The 18722-nt window shown below is 53.3% G+C and overlaps 1 protein-coding gene across 1 annotated transcript; it reads right to left on the reverse strand.

Moving 5' to 3' along the window:
* Positions 1-6232: 6232 nt before the first annotated feature.
* FEZF1 (FEZ family zinc finger 1) lies at positions 6233-12245 on the reverse strand. The gene is made up of 4 exons (XM_069629093.1): positions 11188-12245; positions 10953-11087; positions 9994-10126; positions 6233-7218 (listed from the first exon to the last, which is right to left on the reverse strand). Exons 1-4 carry the CDS (start codon positions 11959-11961, stop codon positions 6938-6940), a joined length of 1323 nt encoding a protein of 440 aa, XP_069485194.1. The 5' UTR covers positions 11962-12245; the 3' UTR covers positions 6233-6937.
* Positions 12246-18722: the final 6477 nt, after the last annotated feature.

Genomic DNA, 18722 nt, shown 5'->3' on the forward strand with positions numbered 1-18722 from the left:
GCTTCTATCTCTTAATGCTCTGGCCCTGAAAAGAAGAGGCGGACTTTAGATAAAAGTGGTACATTTGAATACTTGTGCTTTGCTGTCTAATATTGGTGACCATGTTGGCTCTGAATCGACTGCCTTGCCCTACGGAACCCGAAATGATGCGACATCAAGTGAGTGGCTATTGGAAGACATTGGTTGGCCCACAGAGGAGAGCACCGGTGGGGTGTGTGAAGGTGGTGTACAACGTAAACAGCGACTAGGGAAAAAAAAAGCAGACACCTGGGACTAGAACCTGAACTATGCCCACCGTTCGAGACTGAAGTCCTGCCAAGTTGTGACTCTGGTAGTTCATAAATTCTGGATGGCACAATCCTGCTTCTTACAGTGCCTCAGTCCAGCTGTTAGGGGGCGACTTGTATTTCTGCAGATTAATAAGCTTCCAGCGCTGACTGTTACTGGTCCTAAACCAGAAAATGGATATTGTTGTGTATGTAAACTAAGACAGATGCTTGAAACATGTAAGCACGTGATGGCCGAAGGTGGGTGATAGGCAGTCTAAATATGTGCCATTCGGGTCCTTTCGTCCATGACTACGATTTAATCAAGAGTGAAGAAATGTGGTTATATTGCTTCTTTTCGGGTCTCACTGCGCTGCTCTTTGCCGTATTTGGGTGCATGTTTTGAGATTGCTGAATTCAATACGGTGCTAAGGTTTTCGATGATGAATGTTATATATGAGCAAACATTTGAATAACGTTTTATTGATTTTAGATATTTAAAAAAATGCGAGTTGTGGTTTTATGGAATGAAACTGATGTTAATGTATTTGAAATATGACTTAGTGTTTGTGGAACTGTGAAAAGTTCCACTGAACTCGACACAGTAAGGAATAAATAAAAGAACATCTTTGCATCGTGTGATTCTGACGCAGTAAGGGGCCCTGTGAGGTCTCTGCACTGCCCCGCTCAGTGGAGTAGGCGGGTAAGGGGCCCACTAAGGTCTCTGAACTATCCTGCTCAGTGGAGTAGGCAGGTAAGAGGCCCACTGAGGTCTCCGCACTGTCCTGCTCAGTGGAGTAGACGGGTAAGGTGCCCACTGAGGTCTCTGCACTGCCCCGCTCAGTGGAGTAGGCGGGTAAGGGGCCCACTGAGGTCTCTGCACTGTCCTGCTCAGTGGAGTAGGCGGGTAAGAGGCCCACTGAGGTCTCTGCACTGTCCTGCTCAGTGGAGTAGGCGGGTAAGGGGCCCACTGAGGTCTCCGCACTGTCCTGCTCAGTGGAGTAGGCGGGTAAGGGGCCCACTGAGGTCTCTGCACTGCCCCGCTCAGTGGAGTAGGCGGGTAAGGGGCCCACTGAGGTCTCCGCACTATCCCGCTCAGTGGAGTAGGCGGGTAAGAGGCCCACTGAGGTCTCCGCACTGTCCCGCTCAGTGGAGTAGGCGGGTAAGGGGCCCACTGAGGTCTCCGCACTGTCCTGCTCAGTGGAGTAGGCGGGTAAGGGGCCCACTGAGGTCTCTGCACTGCCCCGCTCAGTGGAGTAGGCGGGTAAGGGACCCACTGAGGTCTCAGCACTGTCCGGCTCAGTGGAGTAGGTGGGTAAAGGGCCCACTGAGCTCTCTGCACTGCCCTGCTCCACTGAGGTCTCGGCAATGCCCTGCTCAGTGGAGTGGGCGGGTAAGGGGCCCACTGAGGTCTATGCACTGCCCTGCTCCACTGAGATCTCTGCACTGCCCTGCGCAGTGGAGTAGGCGGGTAAGGGGCCCACTGAGGTCTCTGCACTGTCCTGCTCAGTGGAGTAGGTGGGTAAGGGGCCCACTGAGCTCTCTGCACTGCCCTGCTCCACTGAGGTCTCGGCAATGCCCTGCTCAGTGGAGTAGGCGGGTAAGGGGCCCACTGAGGTCTCTGCACTGCCCTGCTCCACTGAGATCTCTGCACTGCCCTGCTCAGTGGAGTAGGCGGGTAAGGGGCCCACTGAGGTCTCCACACTGTCCTGCTCAGTGCTCAGTGGAGTAGGCGGGACTATTGGGAAGTCTACAGAGATGAACTTCCGGATTCATGCATTCCTTTGCCCTTAAGTCTATTCTATTGCCTTATGGGCTTTCCCACCCATCCTTCGTTAGGCTGCCGACTTGTGATGTTGGCTGCAGGTAGGTCGTGCATATTGGGGCCGGTGATGGGTGAATGGTTAGGGATATACCGCATCCTGCAGTTGCATATGTGCTTTAAATCCGTTGAGTTCTTCCTTCCTTTCTACTGCTTGTGCTGCTGCAGCATGCATGCATTCACACACACCCACAAGACAACATGCTAAGGTGGCTGACATGAACCTGGTGTTGTGGCTTACCCTTAGTACATGTTCTGTAGCTCAGTGTGTCGGCAAGTCTTCCGAGGGCATGTGTCTGCCTTGAATGGTTTGTACGTTGTTGTGTAATGTTTAAATCAGTCATCTCTGTAGGTAATGCAAGTCGCCTGATTTCCAACTACTCATCGCGTGCAATGTAATGCTGTTACATCTTCATCTGTGCAAGGGCCTTGCTCCCCCACAGCGCTTTGAAGCTATAGCAATGGATGGCAGTTGGCACTATACAAATATCGAATAGCATAACATGTGTTTCTAACGGGACGGTCATTGCCCAGATGCCTCGGGGTTAGGCGCGCTTTACAAATGCCTAAATAAATAAATAAATGGTATGCAATGCGCCATGGTTCGCAAGTGATGGCCGTAGAATTAACACGTGGATATAAAACAAAGCATTTACTTTGGCTAACTATGGTGCAAAAATGTGCTGCTATGACTGCAACCAAATTCAAGGGAAGGAAAACACATTCTGCCTTGATCTATTCTCCAATCGCCCCCCCCCCCCCACCCCCACCCCCCTCCCCCCTCCCCAGGCACCGACATATGCAGCTCGTTTGACGTTGGCACTGGGCGATGTGGAGGACTGCATTGCAGTAGCTCCTGCGTTGCTGTGAGCTGGTACCTGGACCCGCACCCAACGAGGACCCTTTCCAAACGTTGACCTTATCACGGGGCGCGGATGTCAAACAGCAGAGGGGCAGTGGCTTCCGGGGCCGAGCAAACAACAGAGCAGCTGGCAGGTGCTTCAGGGGGAGCTCTTAGAAAGGTCGACCTTGCAACTTCCCAAGACCTCGGATATAGCCCATCTAAGCAGTGCAAGTCTGACATGCAGGCCACCTTATTTGCCCGGATGCATGGCAAAATCACACGTATTCTAAGATTTAAATGTAACGTCGTGCACCTTATTAAGGGCATGACTGGCAGATGGCGCCGCCGGTCAGTTTGCCACACGGAATTGGAGACACGCGTGCACTTCACAATTCTGTGTCTTGAACTTGACCAACTAAGAAGGGAGCCTATGGCCCCGTTGTTTCGGGAAAGAGGTCCAGGGCACTTGGGGCCTGTACACGTGTGAGCTGGGGATGGGAAAGTGACTCACGCACTAAAGAGATGGCGGTAAAATAAAGCCGCCCATTAAAAATAGCAGCTGCCGCTGGGGGGCGACTGGGAGAGACTCTGTTATGCATTTTACTTTACTTAATCATAATATATTCGGACCCTATTACTCAACATCAGTATTGTACTGTGGCTGTACCCCGTCCATTTGTCATATCACGTATATATGGTAAGGGAGGGTAAGTCGTTACGGTTTTGACATTTTAGATTTTCAATATTGGCTGTGCGTGTGGTGTATGTGTGTATTTTTTACAAGTAATCTGAAATCATGTGTATTGAAACTGAGCACCAGGTGAAAATCTTGGTTTTCAGAGAGTCCCGGGCAGAACCTCCATTGTGCCCACCCTGGCCCGCCACATGTGGCCTGTCTCCTTCCGCGGATACAGGCTGAGGCTCGGCCGAGCTGCGAGGGGAAGTGCGGCCTCCTATTACCGTCTACCTGCAAAGCTGAATACATCCGGGGTGTCCGTCTCCGGAAGCAGAAAGTCGCAAGGTCCGTGCCGCAGCCAGTATAATAAATGACATTAAACTGGGGTTCAGGTTTAGTGGGGCGCTTCACATCGGCTTCAGTTCGTTTGCCGTGGAACGCACCGCATTACAACAAAACACGCGTGTCTGCACTAAGTTAATGACGTAGGCTCTTAGGATATATAGGGTGCCCGGGTGTCCAGGATTAGAGGGGCGGTCCAGGTTTATCAAACAGTCAAATGTCCCGCATGTTGGGACAGATTTGGGGCCTGCTTGACAAACGCGTTTTTCAATGGGACTTTCCCATTGAAAACGAATGGTATAAATGAAGTCCTTAGCAGTCAGAGAGGCATCAACGCCCTTCTGGTGACAGGGTGGGTCCCTGGGGCCGGGGACCCCTCGTGTGAGGGCTGGGCGGTGCTGTGCCACGGTCACGACTGTAGACGGCTCAAAGACACACACTACCTGTTGTGCGATGACCGCTTTCAGCTGGTCTTCTGAAGAAAAACCACAGGTGAAAGGAAGAAACTAATGTACGCGTTATTGTGAGGGGTTTGCCATTCGGGGAGGTCCTGTTACTCCTCCAGCTGTTTCATTTTGCTAAATTGTCCCACTTTTTGGTTTGGAAAAGCTGGTCACACTAAAGTATATTGCCTCTACAGGGTAAATCGATGTGTTGTTCGCCGGTTGGATTTAAATGTGCAAAATTTGGCAACGTGTAATTGGTTAATATAACCAGCGCCTCGGCCCACTGCGAATCTCAGGGCGCTATAGCTATCGTTCGTTGTATTTTCAAAGCGGGGGGAAATGCATTCGGCGTCCGTTGTTCCCAAGACATCGAGTCAAAGGCCCTTTAGAGCGCCTATTTTGGCAATCTCCGCAAGAAGCGCTACACAAACATTTAAACTGGCGGAATCCGCAGCGGTGTTTTAGAGTCACCAAAAAGGGTGACGTGTGTGGGGTGTTTTTGAATGCCTCCCCTTCCCCCTCTCTGCTGGCGTCCACTGGCGCGCAGCGCATTATCAGCGCCCAGGTCCTGTCTAGCACCGGGGAGAAGGCGGCTCACCTCGGGGCAGAGCGGCAACTCAGCCCCCGGTGAATACCTTTTCCAAGAGAAGCCGAGCTCCCCCATTTGCGGGGCTCCATCTCCACTTGAGGGACTTGACAGAAAGCCGGAAGCCGGCCCGCATTTGGGAACTCGAAGCCCGTAATTATCTCGCAAGGCCCATATCCGAACTGCTGTAAATCCGGGCTCCCTCTCCCCCCTCTCCCTCTCCCCCTCTCCCCCCTCTGTCTCTCTCTTGCCCAGGACTTCTTCCCCACTGTTCTGTTGTCCCCCGAAAATAGGCTTGGTGTTTTTCCCGTCAGTGCTCATCTGTGCTGTCGGAGGAGCCCTCTTTTCTCCGCGCGCGCTTTAATTACAGAGATAGCGCTCGTTGGTAATTGCTAAAGGCGAGCGCTAATCCTGTAATTGTTTCGCACTATCGAGTTAACCCCTCGGCCACGTCCCTGCGTTCTGAGACGCCGGCGCCGTCCCGCCGCTGATCATACAGTGCCCGCTTCCGGTGCGGGACCTCACGCCCCGCATCCAGGTTCACTTTGCACACTTTGTGACTAAACAGCTCAGAGTGCAGCGCTTATCCCGCAGTGGAAACGGGCACGAAATCCAACAATATTCATTCAAGCGCTGCCTGTTAGATTGCATGTGGTGTGTTCGTAGTTGGCTTTTCTGGTACAAGTAGTGTGTGACGTGCCCCCCTGAACCCCCGGGCTCTCTATACACATCCGCCCTCTCGCGCCAGCTTGCGGCCGATTGGGCGGGTCCGCCGGCTGCTGGTGGTGTTCGCGGACCTGCCGCCCTCCTCCTCCTCCTCCACCACCTGGGCTCATCTGGCATCTCCGAGAGAGCGTGCTCAGTCGCTAATGGTGTAACAAGCCCGCCTTTGATAAATCGGAACTAATTACCCCTCTTAATTAAAGTCTTTAACAGTTTGTGTCAGTGCGCTGGCAGGAAAACAAGAGCCATCCTGGGTGCCCTTGGAGCCGATGTACTGGTGCCACCCCCATCAACACCCCACCAATAACTCAAGGGCCCGCCACCAGTTACATCAAAAGTGCTTGGTTTGGTTCCCCCCCCCCCCTCCTGGAACCCCAGAACCCGCTGCAGCCTTCCCCAATGCAGCAGCTCGTGTTCGCATCCTCCCGCGAGAGAGGGACCGACCGCCCTGCGACACTCACAACAATCCCATTGCAGCCTCGCGTCGGTGCAATGGCATTTGCCAAAACCAGGGTTTATTTGCACAACTGTCCAACATAATCAAATACACGTTCAATGATAAGGGAGCTTTAGCACATATTTCACGGGGCTCGTTCCATATATAATATTTATATATTTATAAGTATATTTATATAAGATAATCAACACGAAAACGTGTAGGTAGAAAAGTGGAGGACCAGGCCACATCTGGCGTGTTGGTGACAACAAACGATCACAACGGAAGTCGAGATGCACATTTAAAAAAGGATAAAGGTGGCAAAGGGATAAACGCGGCCCGCCGTCCCCTCGCAATAATACATCGTTCAATAAATACAGAAAATGATTTCTCTCTTTTTAAGTCAGTTTTTGTTTGGTTTTGCGTCTCAAAATTCTGAAATGTTTTCTTTGTTCAGATCTCTGCAGGAAATGGGGCAAACAAACAAACGAAAACCGAACGAAATCCAGCCCTCGGGTGCTTTCGCCGTAGACACTGCGGGTAACACACAAAGACCCGTCAGCAGGGGGCATGCTTTTCAGAGCGGGTGTCCGGTATGCAATGGAGGCCACGTGGTGCATTGCGATTACCCCCTGGTGGGAGGGGCGGTGGGGGTGGGGGGAATTTCAGCCATTGTCTTGATTAACATTTTTGCCCCACGCCTAAAGTCCGCGAATGAGTTCCGCGGACCCACAACATCACCTCCATTTGCTCCAGGCAGGGCGGTCACGTTCGCTTCCTCTAAATTGGTGCAACTTCAGGGACACGGGCTGGGGCTCCGAGCCGGGAGCAGGAGGTCCCCCGTGGCCCCGAGCGCCCCAGCCAGGGGGCCGCTTTCATGCAGTTTGCGGACGTGCTTCTTGAGGTCAAAGTTCCGGCAGAAGCCCTTGCCGCAGGTGGGGCAGGTGAAGGGCTTCTTGTCGTTGTGCGTGTGCATGTGGAAGGTCAGGTTGTACACCTGGTGGAACGCCTTGTTGCAGATGTTGCACTTGAACTGCTTCTCGCCGCTGTGCGTCAGCTTGTGGTTCTTGTAGTTTCCTGAGAAAAGTAAAGCAGAGAGGTCAGAGCTGGCCCCGTCCACACACAGGCGCCCTCGTTATTCCTGGAACAAGCAATCACTGACCACAGCTAACCCCCCCCCCCCCCCCATTCCCCGCCAGAGACCGGCTGACATCAATTGCACCAGCGTCAGGCAAACATGCACCATTGCAGGATAATTTTGCAGTTCATTATCACCATTTGAACAGCGCAAAGAAAACGTGTCGTTATGGTGCAAACTGCCCAGCACCGGTGCAATTTATGAAATCCGGGCACTGGCTATCACGCACTCCAGCCACTGCCTGTATGATACTTTAGTTTCTCCCCTCTCCGTTGTGTTCTCATCGTGGTCGCAGAACACCCCTCGCCCCCCCCCCTTCCCACACACACTAATTCAATATTTGCACAATGTCTTCCGGGGTTTCCCACTTCCTCAGTGTCCGGCAGAGAGGCCGAACACAAGGACAGCCCTGAAACGATGACCGCCTAGGCCACAGAAAGTCTACTCGAGGGGAAGAGGGAGCAAACAGACTTGCGTAACATGCGCCTTTCTGCAACCCGGCCAAACTACGTTTATAGAAGCGTTCATAAGTGCAAAAGAATTCAACAAAAAAACACCTGGCCTGTGAGCAATATGCGTTAAAAAAAGGATAAAAAGAGAACGACCCTATGCTGCTGACTTCTGCAAAAAAAAAGTGTCATTCCAACATTTACATTTGCAATGTTAAGAAAGTTCCATTCACTTTGATTATTTATTTAGTGCAATACAGTTTACTGCGTTCCCTCTCACAGAACAAGAGCCCAGATTGAGCTACCCTCCGTGGGGTGTTTTTGCTGCTGGGGGGGCATCTGAACTTGTGCAACGCCGAGGTGCCCCCTGGTTTTGTCTGGGGAAACTACATGGTGTGGATTAAAAATAAACTCCAAAACACCAGGTTAATTCAAAGTCCGTCTTGAAAACGAACAGGACAAAACAATCGCTCACACAGAAAACTTGTTTAATGCATAACCATTCTAGATCCTTGGCGTCGATGTTCGGGAACAACTTGGCGCGCGGATGTTTATTTATTTATTTGGCATTGTATTGAACTGCGACCTGTGGCTCGCAGACATTATAATTTCATTTGCGTTTGGCTGTACGGCTCGATTTTCCGCGGCCTTCAGCCATCCGTAGGGATGACTTTGATGTTAATTCTCCATTTCGCGTCTTGTACCCGTTTAGTGAACATGTCATTTTCTTTTAATTCCATGTTCGTCATGGCTCTAAACATGTTTCTGGCCTGATAATAGCGCCCATATTTGTTGCAGGCCGCTCCGCTGGCGTTACTTTTCCGCCAGACCGTGCGCTTGTTACGGGCCCGTCACTTGCACTCCTTTGTGTATTTTACCTGATTTAATGAACACTGTCATATCAAATCACGAATGTTATATCAGGGGGGGGGGGTGGCTAGATGGCGGGCGACCTGACAGAGCAGCACGTCCTCCGCACACACATGAGTGATATTCTTCACAGGAGTACACCGCTCTCAGGGGCATCACAAACAGCGCGAGGCTCTGCAGAGAGGCGCCGGCGTTGCGACGAGGCAATTCTGATTTCCGCGGCTTCGCTGCAAGCCCACGCGGCTTTCTTTGTCAAGCACGGAATGTTAGCAGCCAGCAACCCGACACGGCCCAGTAAGGTTCCGGTATCTGGAAGACCCCGTGCTTTCATTTTCCGTAAAACAATAAATAGTCAAATACATTCAAGAACCCGCTGCCTTTGCCCCCGTTAACAGGTTATCACTATTACGAGTTCTTGCAACTCTCAACACTCCCCCAGCACACACGCCTTTTCCCGCGCCAAGTGTCTGTCCCTCTGTCCGTGTGACTCTTCTGCTAGCGCCTGGGGCCGCCTAAGGCGCGCTGCTTAAGACGCTATTACAGGCCTGATTCACAAAGCGTTTCCAATGGGACCCCGCTGAAAATCGCCGTGTGCATCAGGCCCCTGAAAAGTCCCATGGGGCTGCCAGACGGTTCCTTCCTACGTGGACATATTGATCTTATTTTAAGAGGCGCGGGTCTTTTGTCGGATCACACCCCCAGGTAAAGGCACTCTGAACCAGGCCCTCTCGTTACTAGTTAGTCTGACGGATATGGGGCGTCTTTGTGGCTAAGCACTGCCGGCCTCGAGTGCCCCCATTGTATGAGTGACATCCCTTTATCTAGATATTGGGCCCGATTCATGGAATATTTGCCCGGTACAAAGTGACTTTGCACTGCTGAAAAGTGACTTTGCACTGCCGACACAAACACTGATTCGCGGAACCGCGCAAAGTGTATTTTTGCCGCGCAAAGTCCGGGCAAAGTCAGCGCATTGTCATTTTTGCAGTACAAAATGACTTTGCCTGGACTTTGCATGGCAAAAATACACTTTGCTTGGTTCCGCGAATCAGGGTTTGTGTCGGCAGTGCAAAGTCACTTTTCAGCAGTGCAAATACACTTTGAACTTGGCAAGTATTGCATGAATCGGGCATTATATAATGTCTAGCCCCGCATCGGCTAGTGCACGCGAGTGCGGCGAAAGGTCGTGTTGATGAAATGTGCGTGTCCAGCGGATATCCGCACGTCAATGCAACAAGCCAACATCAAAAGTTGACCTTAGTACGGAGGCTGGGGAGTGTCGGTGTGTGTGTGGGAGGGGGCGGTGGCTGCCTGCTTTGGTCTTTCATTTCTCGTTTGTCTTGAGCCGGCGAATTTGGTTTCCTGCCCATAAAAGGGGAAGGGGCCGCTCCGTACCTTTCTGGTGAAAGCCTTTGCCGCAGAACTCGCACACGAAGGGCTTGTAGCCGGCGTGGATCCGCGTGTGCGTGTTCAGGGTGGAGCTGCGGTTGAACGCTTTGCCGCACTGGTTGCATTTGTGGGGTTTTTCCTGCGCAAAGAGAAGAGAGGACACACAGTTATCGGAGTGAGTGGCAGAGCCGCCAGTGCGAAGCTGGCCGAGCTGCGATGCATTCTCGAAAATACAGATGCAAGCGAACCCGCACACGGCAAACTCCAAGTGCAAAATGCGCCGGTTACAGAGCACGCCGGTGCCATCGCAAAGCTGCATGCACGCGCCCATAGAACCCCCTCATTTCATGTGCTCTTAGTAGTTCACTAATTAGAGCGGCTGCGCGGTTCCCTGCTCCGAGGTGGTCTGATTAAGTACTCATTTTTCCCACCAATCCTCAATTCTCTAATTTCAATAATACATATAATTACCATAGCCAAAATAAAATCACATTATCTATCACGCCCATACATATTCATCTGTTTACATTATATGCACACACACAGCCATAATATGTGAATATGTGTGTGTGTGTATACACACACACACACACACACACACACACGCACACGCACGCACACGCACGCGCGCGTTATACCATATATGCCATGTCACATTTTGGGAAGAAAGTGCAGGCATTAATGGCTTGCCTCTGAAATGCCACCAGCCTTTGGCAGCCAAGTTCGATTCCAGTATTTAAACGTCAACTCAGGCTCTTTCCAAGTGGATAAACTGAGTGCCATTATTTTGTAATATAGGCATTATTGCAGCACTTCGAATCGGGTGGAATCAGACACAAAGCGCTATACAGAAACCTGATATTATCATCACACCCGGTTATTGCACTTCTTTAATTAAGGTGGCTACTAGTAAGATTATTATAACCTCGCAGTTACTGACTGCGGTACTAGCGTCGCTCCGTTACCTGGGTGTGTATAATCTTGTGCCGGCAGAGCGTGCTGGCTTGGCGGAAACCCTTGCCACACACTTTGCACACGAAGGGCCTGGCTCCCGTGTGCACCGGCATGTGCCGTGTTAAGTTATAATGTGCGTTGAAGACCTGTGGGGGAGAAGAAGAGAGCCCGGTTAGCTGTGAGAAGCGCGCGGGACAGGGCCTTAGAAGCGCCCCCAGCCCCTGTGCCCCCAGGCCCAGCACTTGCCTTGCCGCACACCTCGCAGGTGAAGACCTTGGGCTTGCACCCCGCAGCACCCGATGGACTGAACTTAGACGAGGGCTTGAAGGCCATCTTGTCGGACAGGATCTGGGCGCTCTCCTTCATGTAGTGCTGGAGCTGGGCTTGCGACAAGTCCTTGAAGGCCAGGCCCGGGGAGTACTTCTCCAGGCCGGGCACCGCCAGCTTGTTCCTGGGCGGAGGGTGCAGGGGCGCGCTCAGGAAGTAGGAGGCCACTGGGTGGATGTTGACGCCGGCCGGCGGGTGGCAGGGCCCCTCGGCGCGGTTGAAGTAGCAGAAGGCGGCCCCCATGGCGTGGAAGGATGAGTGGTTGACCACCCGCGGCCGCACCACCTTGTACTGCTGCAGGGGCAGCGCTTCCCGCGGGAGGTCCGCCTTGAGGGCCAGCGCGCAGTTGAGCAGCTCGTTGCAGCTGAAGGCGCTGGGGGTCACTGGGTGGCCCTTCCTGAGCTCCAGGCCGGCTCTACAAGAGTCATAGGTCAGCGGCACGAAGGGGATCACGCAGGGGAGGGACGAGGGCCCGAGGTGCAGGGCGTGCTTGCCCTCGCCCTTGGAGGCGGGCAGCAGGTGGGGCCCCGGACAGCTCCTGGGCTCCGGGGTGCGCGCCATGATCCTCTCGATGGAGAAGGCCAGGGGCTTGGAGCCGGCGATCATGGTGCCTCTGGCCGACAGGCCCTCCCTGGCGGCCACGGTGGTGCTGAAGAGCTTGGTGGTGGCTCCGTGCGGGCAGGCGCTGTCCATGGTCCTGAGTGGCCGCCTCCCGCTGTCACTGGTCTGCAGTGGGGGAGTAGACGCGCCTCGGTGTCGGCGTCCTGCTCCTGGCCGTGCCCCCGCGGGCCCCCTCTGAACCCGGCCGGCGCATCACATGGCTCCTCCTGACGGGCCGGCGCGCGGGAAGTGTTGTGTCAATAACCCAGCCGAGACCTCGCCAATCGTTAACTTCCAAGAGGGGAAGGTAAACCAGATAATTGCTCAATTCGTTTCCAACAGTCAACAGAGGGGAACATTTTTTTTTCTCAGTGAGCCAAGACTTTTTATTGGAGTTTGAAATTCGCCCGCCCAGAGGAGGTGCTTTCCCTCCCCCTCTCTGTCCCCGCTGTCACTCTGCCCCTCTCCCGCCCTCCTCCTCTTCTTGGCTCGCATTCACTTTCCCCACCTCATAGTTTCCCTATTCACTGTCTCTCTCTCTCTCTCTCTCTCTCTCCCTACTTTCCAGAGTCTTGCCGGCCTTTTTGTAATACCCCATTCCGTGCCACCTCGCTCCCGCCCCCCACAGACACGTTCCTAGCCTCGGCTCTTTCCCAATCCCTTAATTTCTCGTTTCCGCGGACGTCAGAAAATTAGCGTTTCGGACTTGATGCCAGTCGGAAACACAAACACAAGTGAGGGCACAACAGCTCTTTAACATAAACCTCACACACGGGCGACCGATGGCTGGTCTTCAAATGTGTCAAGTCTGTGCATTTGCGAAAGACTTTGGTGGCCTTGATGCGGAGGGGCGCACAGGGCAGCGCCCCACCAGCCCAGAGCCCATGCGCAACAGCGGGCCACGCCAGGAAAGCATTCGTGCCCCAGTACAGGGCGTGCAGACCGTTCACAAGACTAAGGATCTAACAAACACAGCGAAGACGTTTAGCTCACGGACCCCCAACTCCAAAACAAGGGGGTAAAGTGCATTAAGTGGGGGTGTTCTGCTCCCAACAGTAATGGGGGTGGGTGTCTGCACGCGAGAGTGAAGGCTGGAAGTGGGTGCACTGCGCTCCAGCATCACCGCGCTCGGCTGCTGGTCACTTGCAGTCTGCATCCTGTGGGACACCTCTGCCCCCTCCCGCACTGTACACACCCGCGCTGCGCGCCACGGTGCGGACGAGGGCCCGGGATTAAATAACAGGCGGCCAAGTAAGCGAACAACGCCGCTGCTCTGTGTAATTCACTGCGGCCCAAACTCCCGCCCCATTCCTCCCAGGTAGGTCTCCTGCAATGTATGCTCCGGCGGGAGAGGAATGTCGCTGGGCTTGTAGGCAAATAACGGCAACATATTCGGGAGCGGGAGCTCCGCGGACACCGACTTGTCTCAACCTGGGTATGGCGGGATGCCCACTTATCAACAAGCACCGATGAAAAAGAGGGGATGCAGCCAGACACGGATGCCGCCAGAAAACCAGGCATCACCGAAACCAGAACACAGGCAGACTCACAAAAGCACGCTTCCGTTTGTGTACACACGTTTGGAGAGTAGGTGGTATGTTTTTCATGGTGGTTTTGGTGCGGAGTTTGGGGGGGCTCGGTAGGTCAGGGTAATGCCGACTCTCCATCACGTCCATCCTCCTGCCCGATCTGACACATGTCGCCAATGACCAGAGGAGCTGCTGCCAGCCTCAATTTGCGGCACAGTGGTCGCCTGGCGGATCCGCTCCAGGGCACAGCAATCCAGCACGCCCAGGTAAATCTACCGGTAAGTCAGTCAGCCTGTCCATCTTGTCTATCTCTTTATCCATCCACTCATCTGTCTGCACGTCTGTCTCTACCCATCTAGCTGTCTGAATCTATCTATCTATCTATCTATCTATCTATCTATCTATCTATCTATCTATCTATCTATCTATCTATCTATCTATCTATCTATCTACCCATCCATCCATCCATCTGCCCGTCTGTCTGTCTGCCTGTCTGTCTATCTATCTGTCTGTCTATCTATCTATCTATCTATCTATCTATCTATCTATCTATCTATCTATCTATCTATCTATCTATCTATCTATCTATCTATCTATCTATCTATCTATTTATCTATCTACCCATCCATCCATCCATCTGCCCGTCTGTCTGTCTGTCTGTCTGTCTATCTATCTGTCTGTCTGTTTGTCTGTCTAGCCGTCTTTCTGCCCGTGTAAGCCTGTATCCACCCGCCTACCCATCGCGCTGTCTGTGTAACCTTTTATTATCGGGCATACCTCTCTGCCCCTCTTGCCCCCTTTCTCTTCATCTCTCTATGGAGCCCCTGTTCATCCACGCACCTGCCTAGCCGTCTATCTCGATAGGTAGGTAGGTAGGTAGGTAGGTAGAGTTGTTCACATCGATTTCACTACAAGTCGGCGCTGCAAAGCACCTCCAGGCCTGGAAGAGACGCGGCAGAAAATCACCAATAACTTGACGATAATGACATCATCCTGCGCATCGAATCCCCGTACACCCAGTAAGAAATTGGTGGGAAACGAAAACTTAAGAGGCGGACACAGTAACTAAAGCGCAATGTGAGTATTGGAAGCGCCGGCTCCTTTGCCCCCCGCCATGTGAGGTACATATTCTGCGCAGTGCCCTCGGATCCGCCCGTCTCCGGAGGAAGCCACGGCAGACAGACAGTCGAGCTGGTCCAAACGAACTGCCCTGTTGTAGAAGAATGCTTCATTGCAAACGGTTTTTCAACGGGGAAGCCCCATTGAAAAACGCGTAGTAAATCAGGCCTTCAGGCTTCAACGAAAGCACTGGCACTGGGGGGCGGGAAAGGAGGGCGCCCCCATTTTCTCGTCGAAAGGAAAAGTAATATTGAGAGATCCTTGCGTGTGTTGGGGTTGTTATAAAGTTTAACGCCCAGCGGAAAACGAACAGCGCCGTGTCACTCTTTTAGCGCAAAAACCAAACGAATGAGCTACTTCTCCTCCCGCTTTCCACACTCCACTCAGTTGTGTGCTGGTGGTGACAATGCTGTGTGTATTGAATGAGAAAACTTAGGTAAAACGGGCCAAACATGAATTGTAAGCGCTATAAGGAGCTCCACGCGAAAGGTCGAGTGGGGGAGAGATTGCGCGAAACAAGGAAAGCCAACACACAGCAGCCACGGCCGGCCGGCCAGCCAGGCACTCCGGGAGCCTGTGCTCGGGTGGCAGATCTCTGCCCTGCCCTCCTGCACTAGCGCCCGGTGCAGTGTGAAGGAGCTGGAGGTGGCAGACAAAGGCTGTGGAGCGGGCGGTCGGGCGGGCGCGCAGCAGATGGGGCCTAAGACTTTAATTGGCGCCCGAGCAGGGATCGGGTTCGCGGACTCGGCCCAGCAGCCTTTGTACCTGCCTGATCGCAGGAGGCGGCTATTCACAGCGGGCCCGTTGCCCAAACCGAGCCAGAAAAGAACACATGCGCGGCTGTATTCAAGAGACCCTGGCAGTGAACGCGCCGCCGCCCAACAAGAGGCACAACGAAATGAACACACGTTCATTCCCCACTTAAGAGGCCGAATTGCATTGACTGCAAAGGTATCGTTTAGCTGGTAATAGCGCGCGCACTCCCCTTGTGAGGGTGCGCTCGATCGCGCCGTGCATGCGCACGCAAAGGCCTAATATATATGGATCACACGCGGCCCCGAACCCTACCCACAGCCCTCGCACCTGCTCGCGCCACAGGTGGGAACGCGCGGGGCTCATAGAAGAAGTCGGCGAGGACCCCGCTCGCCCCCCACCCCCTCCTTGGGAAAGTCGATATGTCCAAGTGTTCAGATCGGTGCATGGCGCACGCATTCAAAGAAAGAGACCGACACGCACCTCTCGCATTCACACATAGGCTTTTAAAAACGCAACCAGGCCTCGCGATCTCGCCGCCTTTAACTGATAATTAAAAAAGATCAGTCTTCAAACCACCGCTGCAGTACTTTCCCTCCCAAACGCCGTCCCCAGGTACTACAGCGCGAACCCTTCCACACCCCACACCCCGAAATCCAAATACACGAGGAGGAATCATCTGCTGAGGGAACCGCCCGAACAGACCAGGTGCACCTCCCGTAAAACACGGGTAATCGGCGTGCACAGGGGGGTCACTTCTGACACCCCAGGGTCCGCGTGGAGCGGCAGCAGCGCCCCGGCATCACGCCTTTCCCGCGCTGAGACCCAGCGGACATCATTCCAGGCCCGCGATACATCGAGGAGCGCACGGTGCTGTCAGCAAACGTGTTTTTTTTGTTTTTTTTTTTAAATGTTGTTTTATATTTTTCATAACTGGTGCGTTGGGCTCTGTCCATCACGCATTGGGAGCGATTTACGCGATCAGCTCACGTAGATTGAGCCTGTGCGTATGAGCACTTTCTCATATAAAAAACCCTTTTTTTGCTTTATCTAAAAACACAACATCTACGTTCTTAGCTAAATAAAAAAGGCAGATGTAGCTAAATCTCAGTGGTTGGATGGTTCTTTTCCCAGTGATACCAACTCGACAGTCGTATTGCTGGATGCATTTGAGGGTTCTAATAATTATTGCAAGAATGTATTGCATTAAGAATGTTTTGAGGACAGGACACACCCCCGTGTACACTAACGTCATGGTAGAGCACTGCTCCATTTTTATGAGAGTTCGCATTGAGCGGATTTCCCTGTTGGCTTCTGTGTTCATGGAGGTAGAGGGGGCTGCACTTGGAACTCTGCACTTTACTCTTGGTGGTATCTTTTAAAACTATGACCCCTTGTCTGTTTTGCTGATCAAAAACATAATTTTTAGGGATTCCTTTACCAGGCCCGCTTTGGAGGGAGCCTTGGAGAGATTGACTGCACGTACGCCTATGTTCCACCTCCACGCCACGCTGCCCCTTTCAGCTGCACACCACCATTTCTCTTCCCACGCCACCCTGCCCCTTTCAGCTGCACACCACCATGCCTCTTCCCACGCCACCCTGCCCCTTTCAGCTGCACACCACCATGCCTCTTCCCATGCCACCCTGCTCCTTTCAGCTGCACACCACCATGCCTTTTCCCACGCCACCTGCCCCTTTCAGCTGCACACCACCATGCCTTTTCCCACGCCACCCTGCCCCTTTCAGCTGCACACCACAATGCCTTTTCCCACGCCACCCTGCTCCTTTCAGCTGCACACCACCATGCCTTTTCCCACGCCACCCTGCTCCTTTCAGCTGCACACCACAATGCCTTTTCCCACGCCACCCTGCCCCTTTCAGCTGCACACCACCATGCCTTTTCCCACGCCACCCTGCCCCTTTCAGCTGCACACCACCATGCCTTTTCCCATGCCACCCTGCTCCTTTCAGCTGCACACCACAATGCCTTTTCCCACGCCACCCTGCCCCTTTCAGCTGCACACCACCATGCCTTTTCCCACGCCACACTGCCCCTTTCAGCTGCACACCACCATGCCTCTTCCCATGCCACCCTGCTCCTTTCAGCTGCACACCACCATGCCTTTTCCCACGCCACCCTGCCACTTTCAGCTGCACACCACCATGCCTCTTCCCTCGCTATCCTACCCCTTTCAGCTGCACACAAGCCTGCCTCTTCCCATTACACCTTGCCCTTTTCAGCTGCACACCACCATGCTGCGTGCCACATTATCCTGCCACTTTCAGATGCACACCACCATGCCTCTTACCACGCCACCCTGCCCCTTTCAGCTGCACACAAGCCTGCCTCTTCCCATTACACCTTGCCCTTTTCAGCTGCACACCACCATGCCGCGTGCCACATTATCCTGCCCCTTTCAGATGCACACCACCATGCCTCTTACCACGCTACCCTGTCACTTTCAGCTGCACAACACCTTGCCTTTGTCAGGTGCACACCACCCCGCCTCTTCGCACACCACCCTTCCTCTTTCAGCTGCACACCATTATTGCTCTTACGACGCCACCCTGTCATTTTCAGCTTCACACCACCATGCTTCTTCCCATGCTATCCTACCCCTTTCAGCTGCAGAACACCCTACCTCTTCCCATGCTATCCTACCCCTTTCAGCTGCACAACACCCTACCCCGTCCCATGCTATCCTAGCCCTTTCAGAGCACAACACTCTACCCCTTCCCATGCTATCCTACCCCTTTCAGCTGCACAACACCCTACCCCTTCCCATGCTATCCTACCCCTTTCAGCTGCACAACACCCTACCCCTTCCCATGCTATCCTACCCCTTTCAGCTGCACACCACCATGCCTCTTACCACGCTACCCTGTCACTTTCAGCTTCACACCGCCCTACCCCTTCCCATGCTATCCTACCCCTTTCAGCTGCACAACACCCTACCCCTTCTCATGCTATCCTACCTCTTTCAGCTGCACAACACCCTACCTCTTCCCATGCTATCCTACCCCTTTCAGCTGCACAACACCCTACCCCTTCCCATGCTACCCTACCCCTTTCAGCTGCACAACACCCTACCCCTTCTCATGCTATCCTACCCCTTTCAGCTGCACAACACCCTACCCCTTCCCATGCTATCCTACCCATTTCAGCTGCACAACACCCTACCCCTTTCCATGCTATCCTACCCCTTTCAGCTGCACACCACCATGCCTCTTAGCACGCTACCCTGTCACTTTCAGCTTCACACCACCCTACCCCTTCCCATGCTATCCTACCCCTTTCAGCTGCACAACACCCTACCCCTTCTCATGCTATCCTACCTCTTTCAGCTGCACAACACCCTACCTCTTCCCATGCTATCCTACCCCTTTCAGCTGCACAACACCCTACCCCTTCCCATGCTACCCTACCCCTTTCAGCTGCACAACACCCTAC

This window comes from Ambystoma mexicanum, chromosome 12 (assembly GCF_040938575.1).
Source record: "Ambystoma mexicanum isolate Mex_15411 chromosome 12, UKY_AmexF1_1, whole genome shotgun sequence".
Taxonomy (NCBI): Eukaryota; Metazoa; Chordata; class Amphibia; order Caudata; family Ambystomatidae; genus Ambystoma; species Ambystoma mexicanum.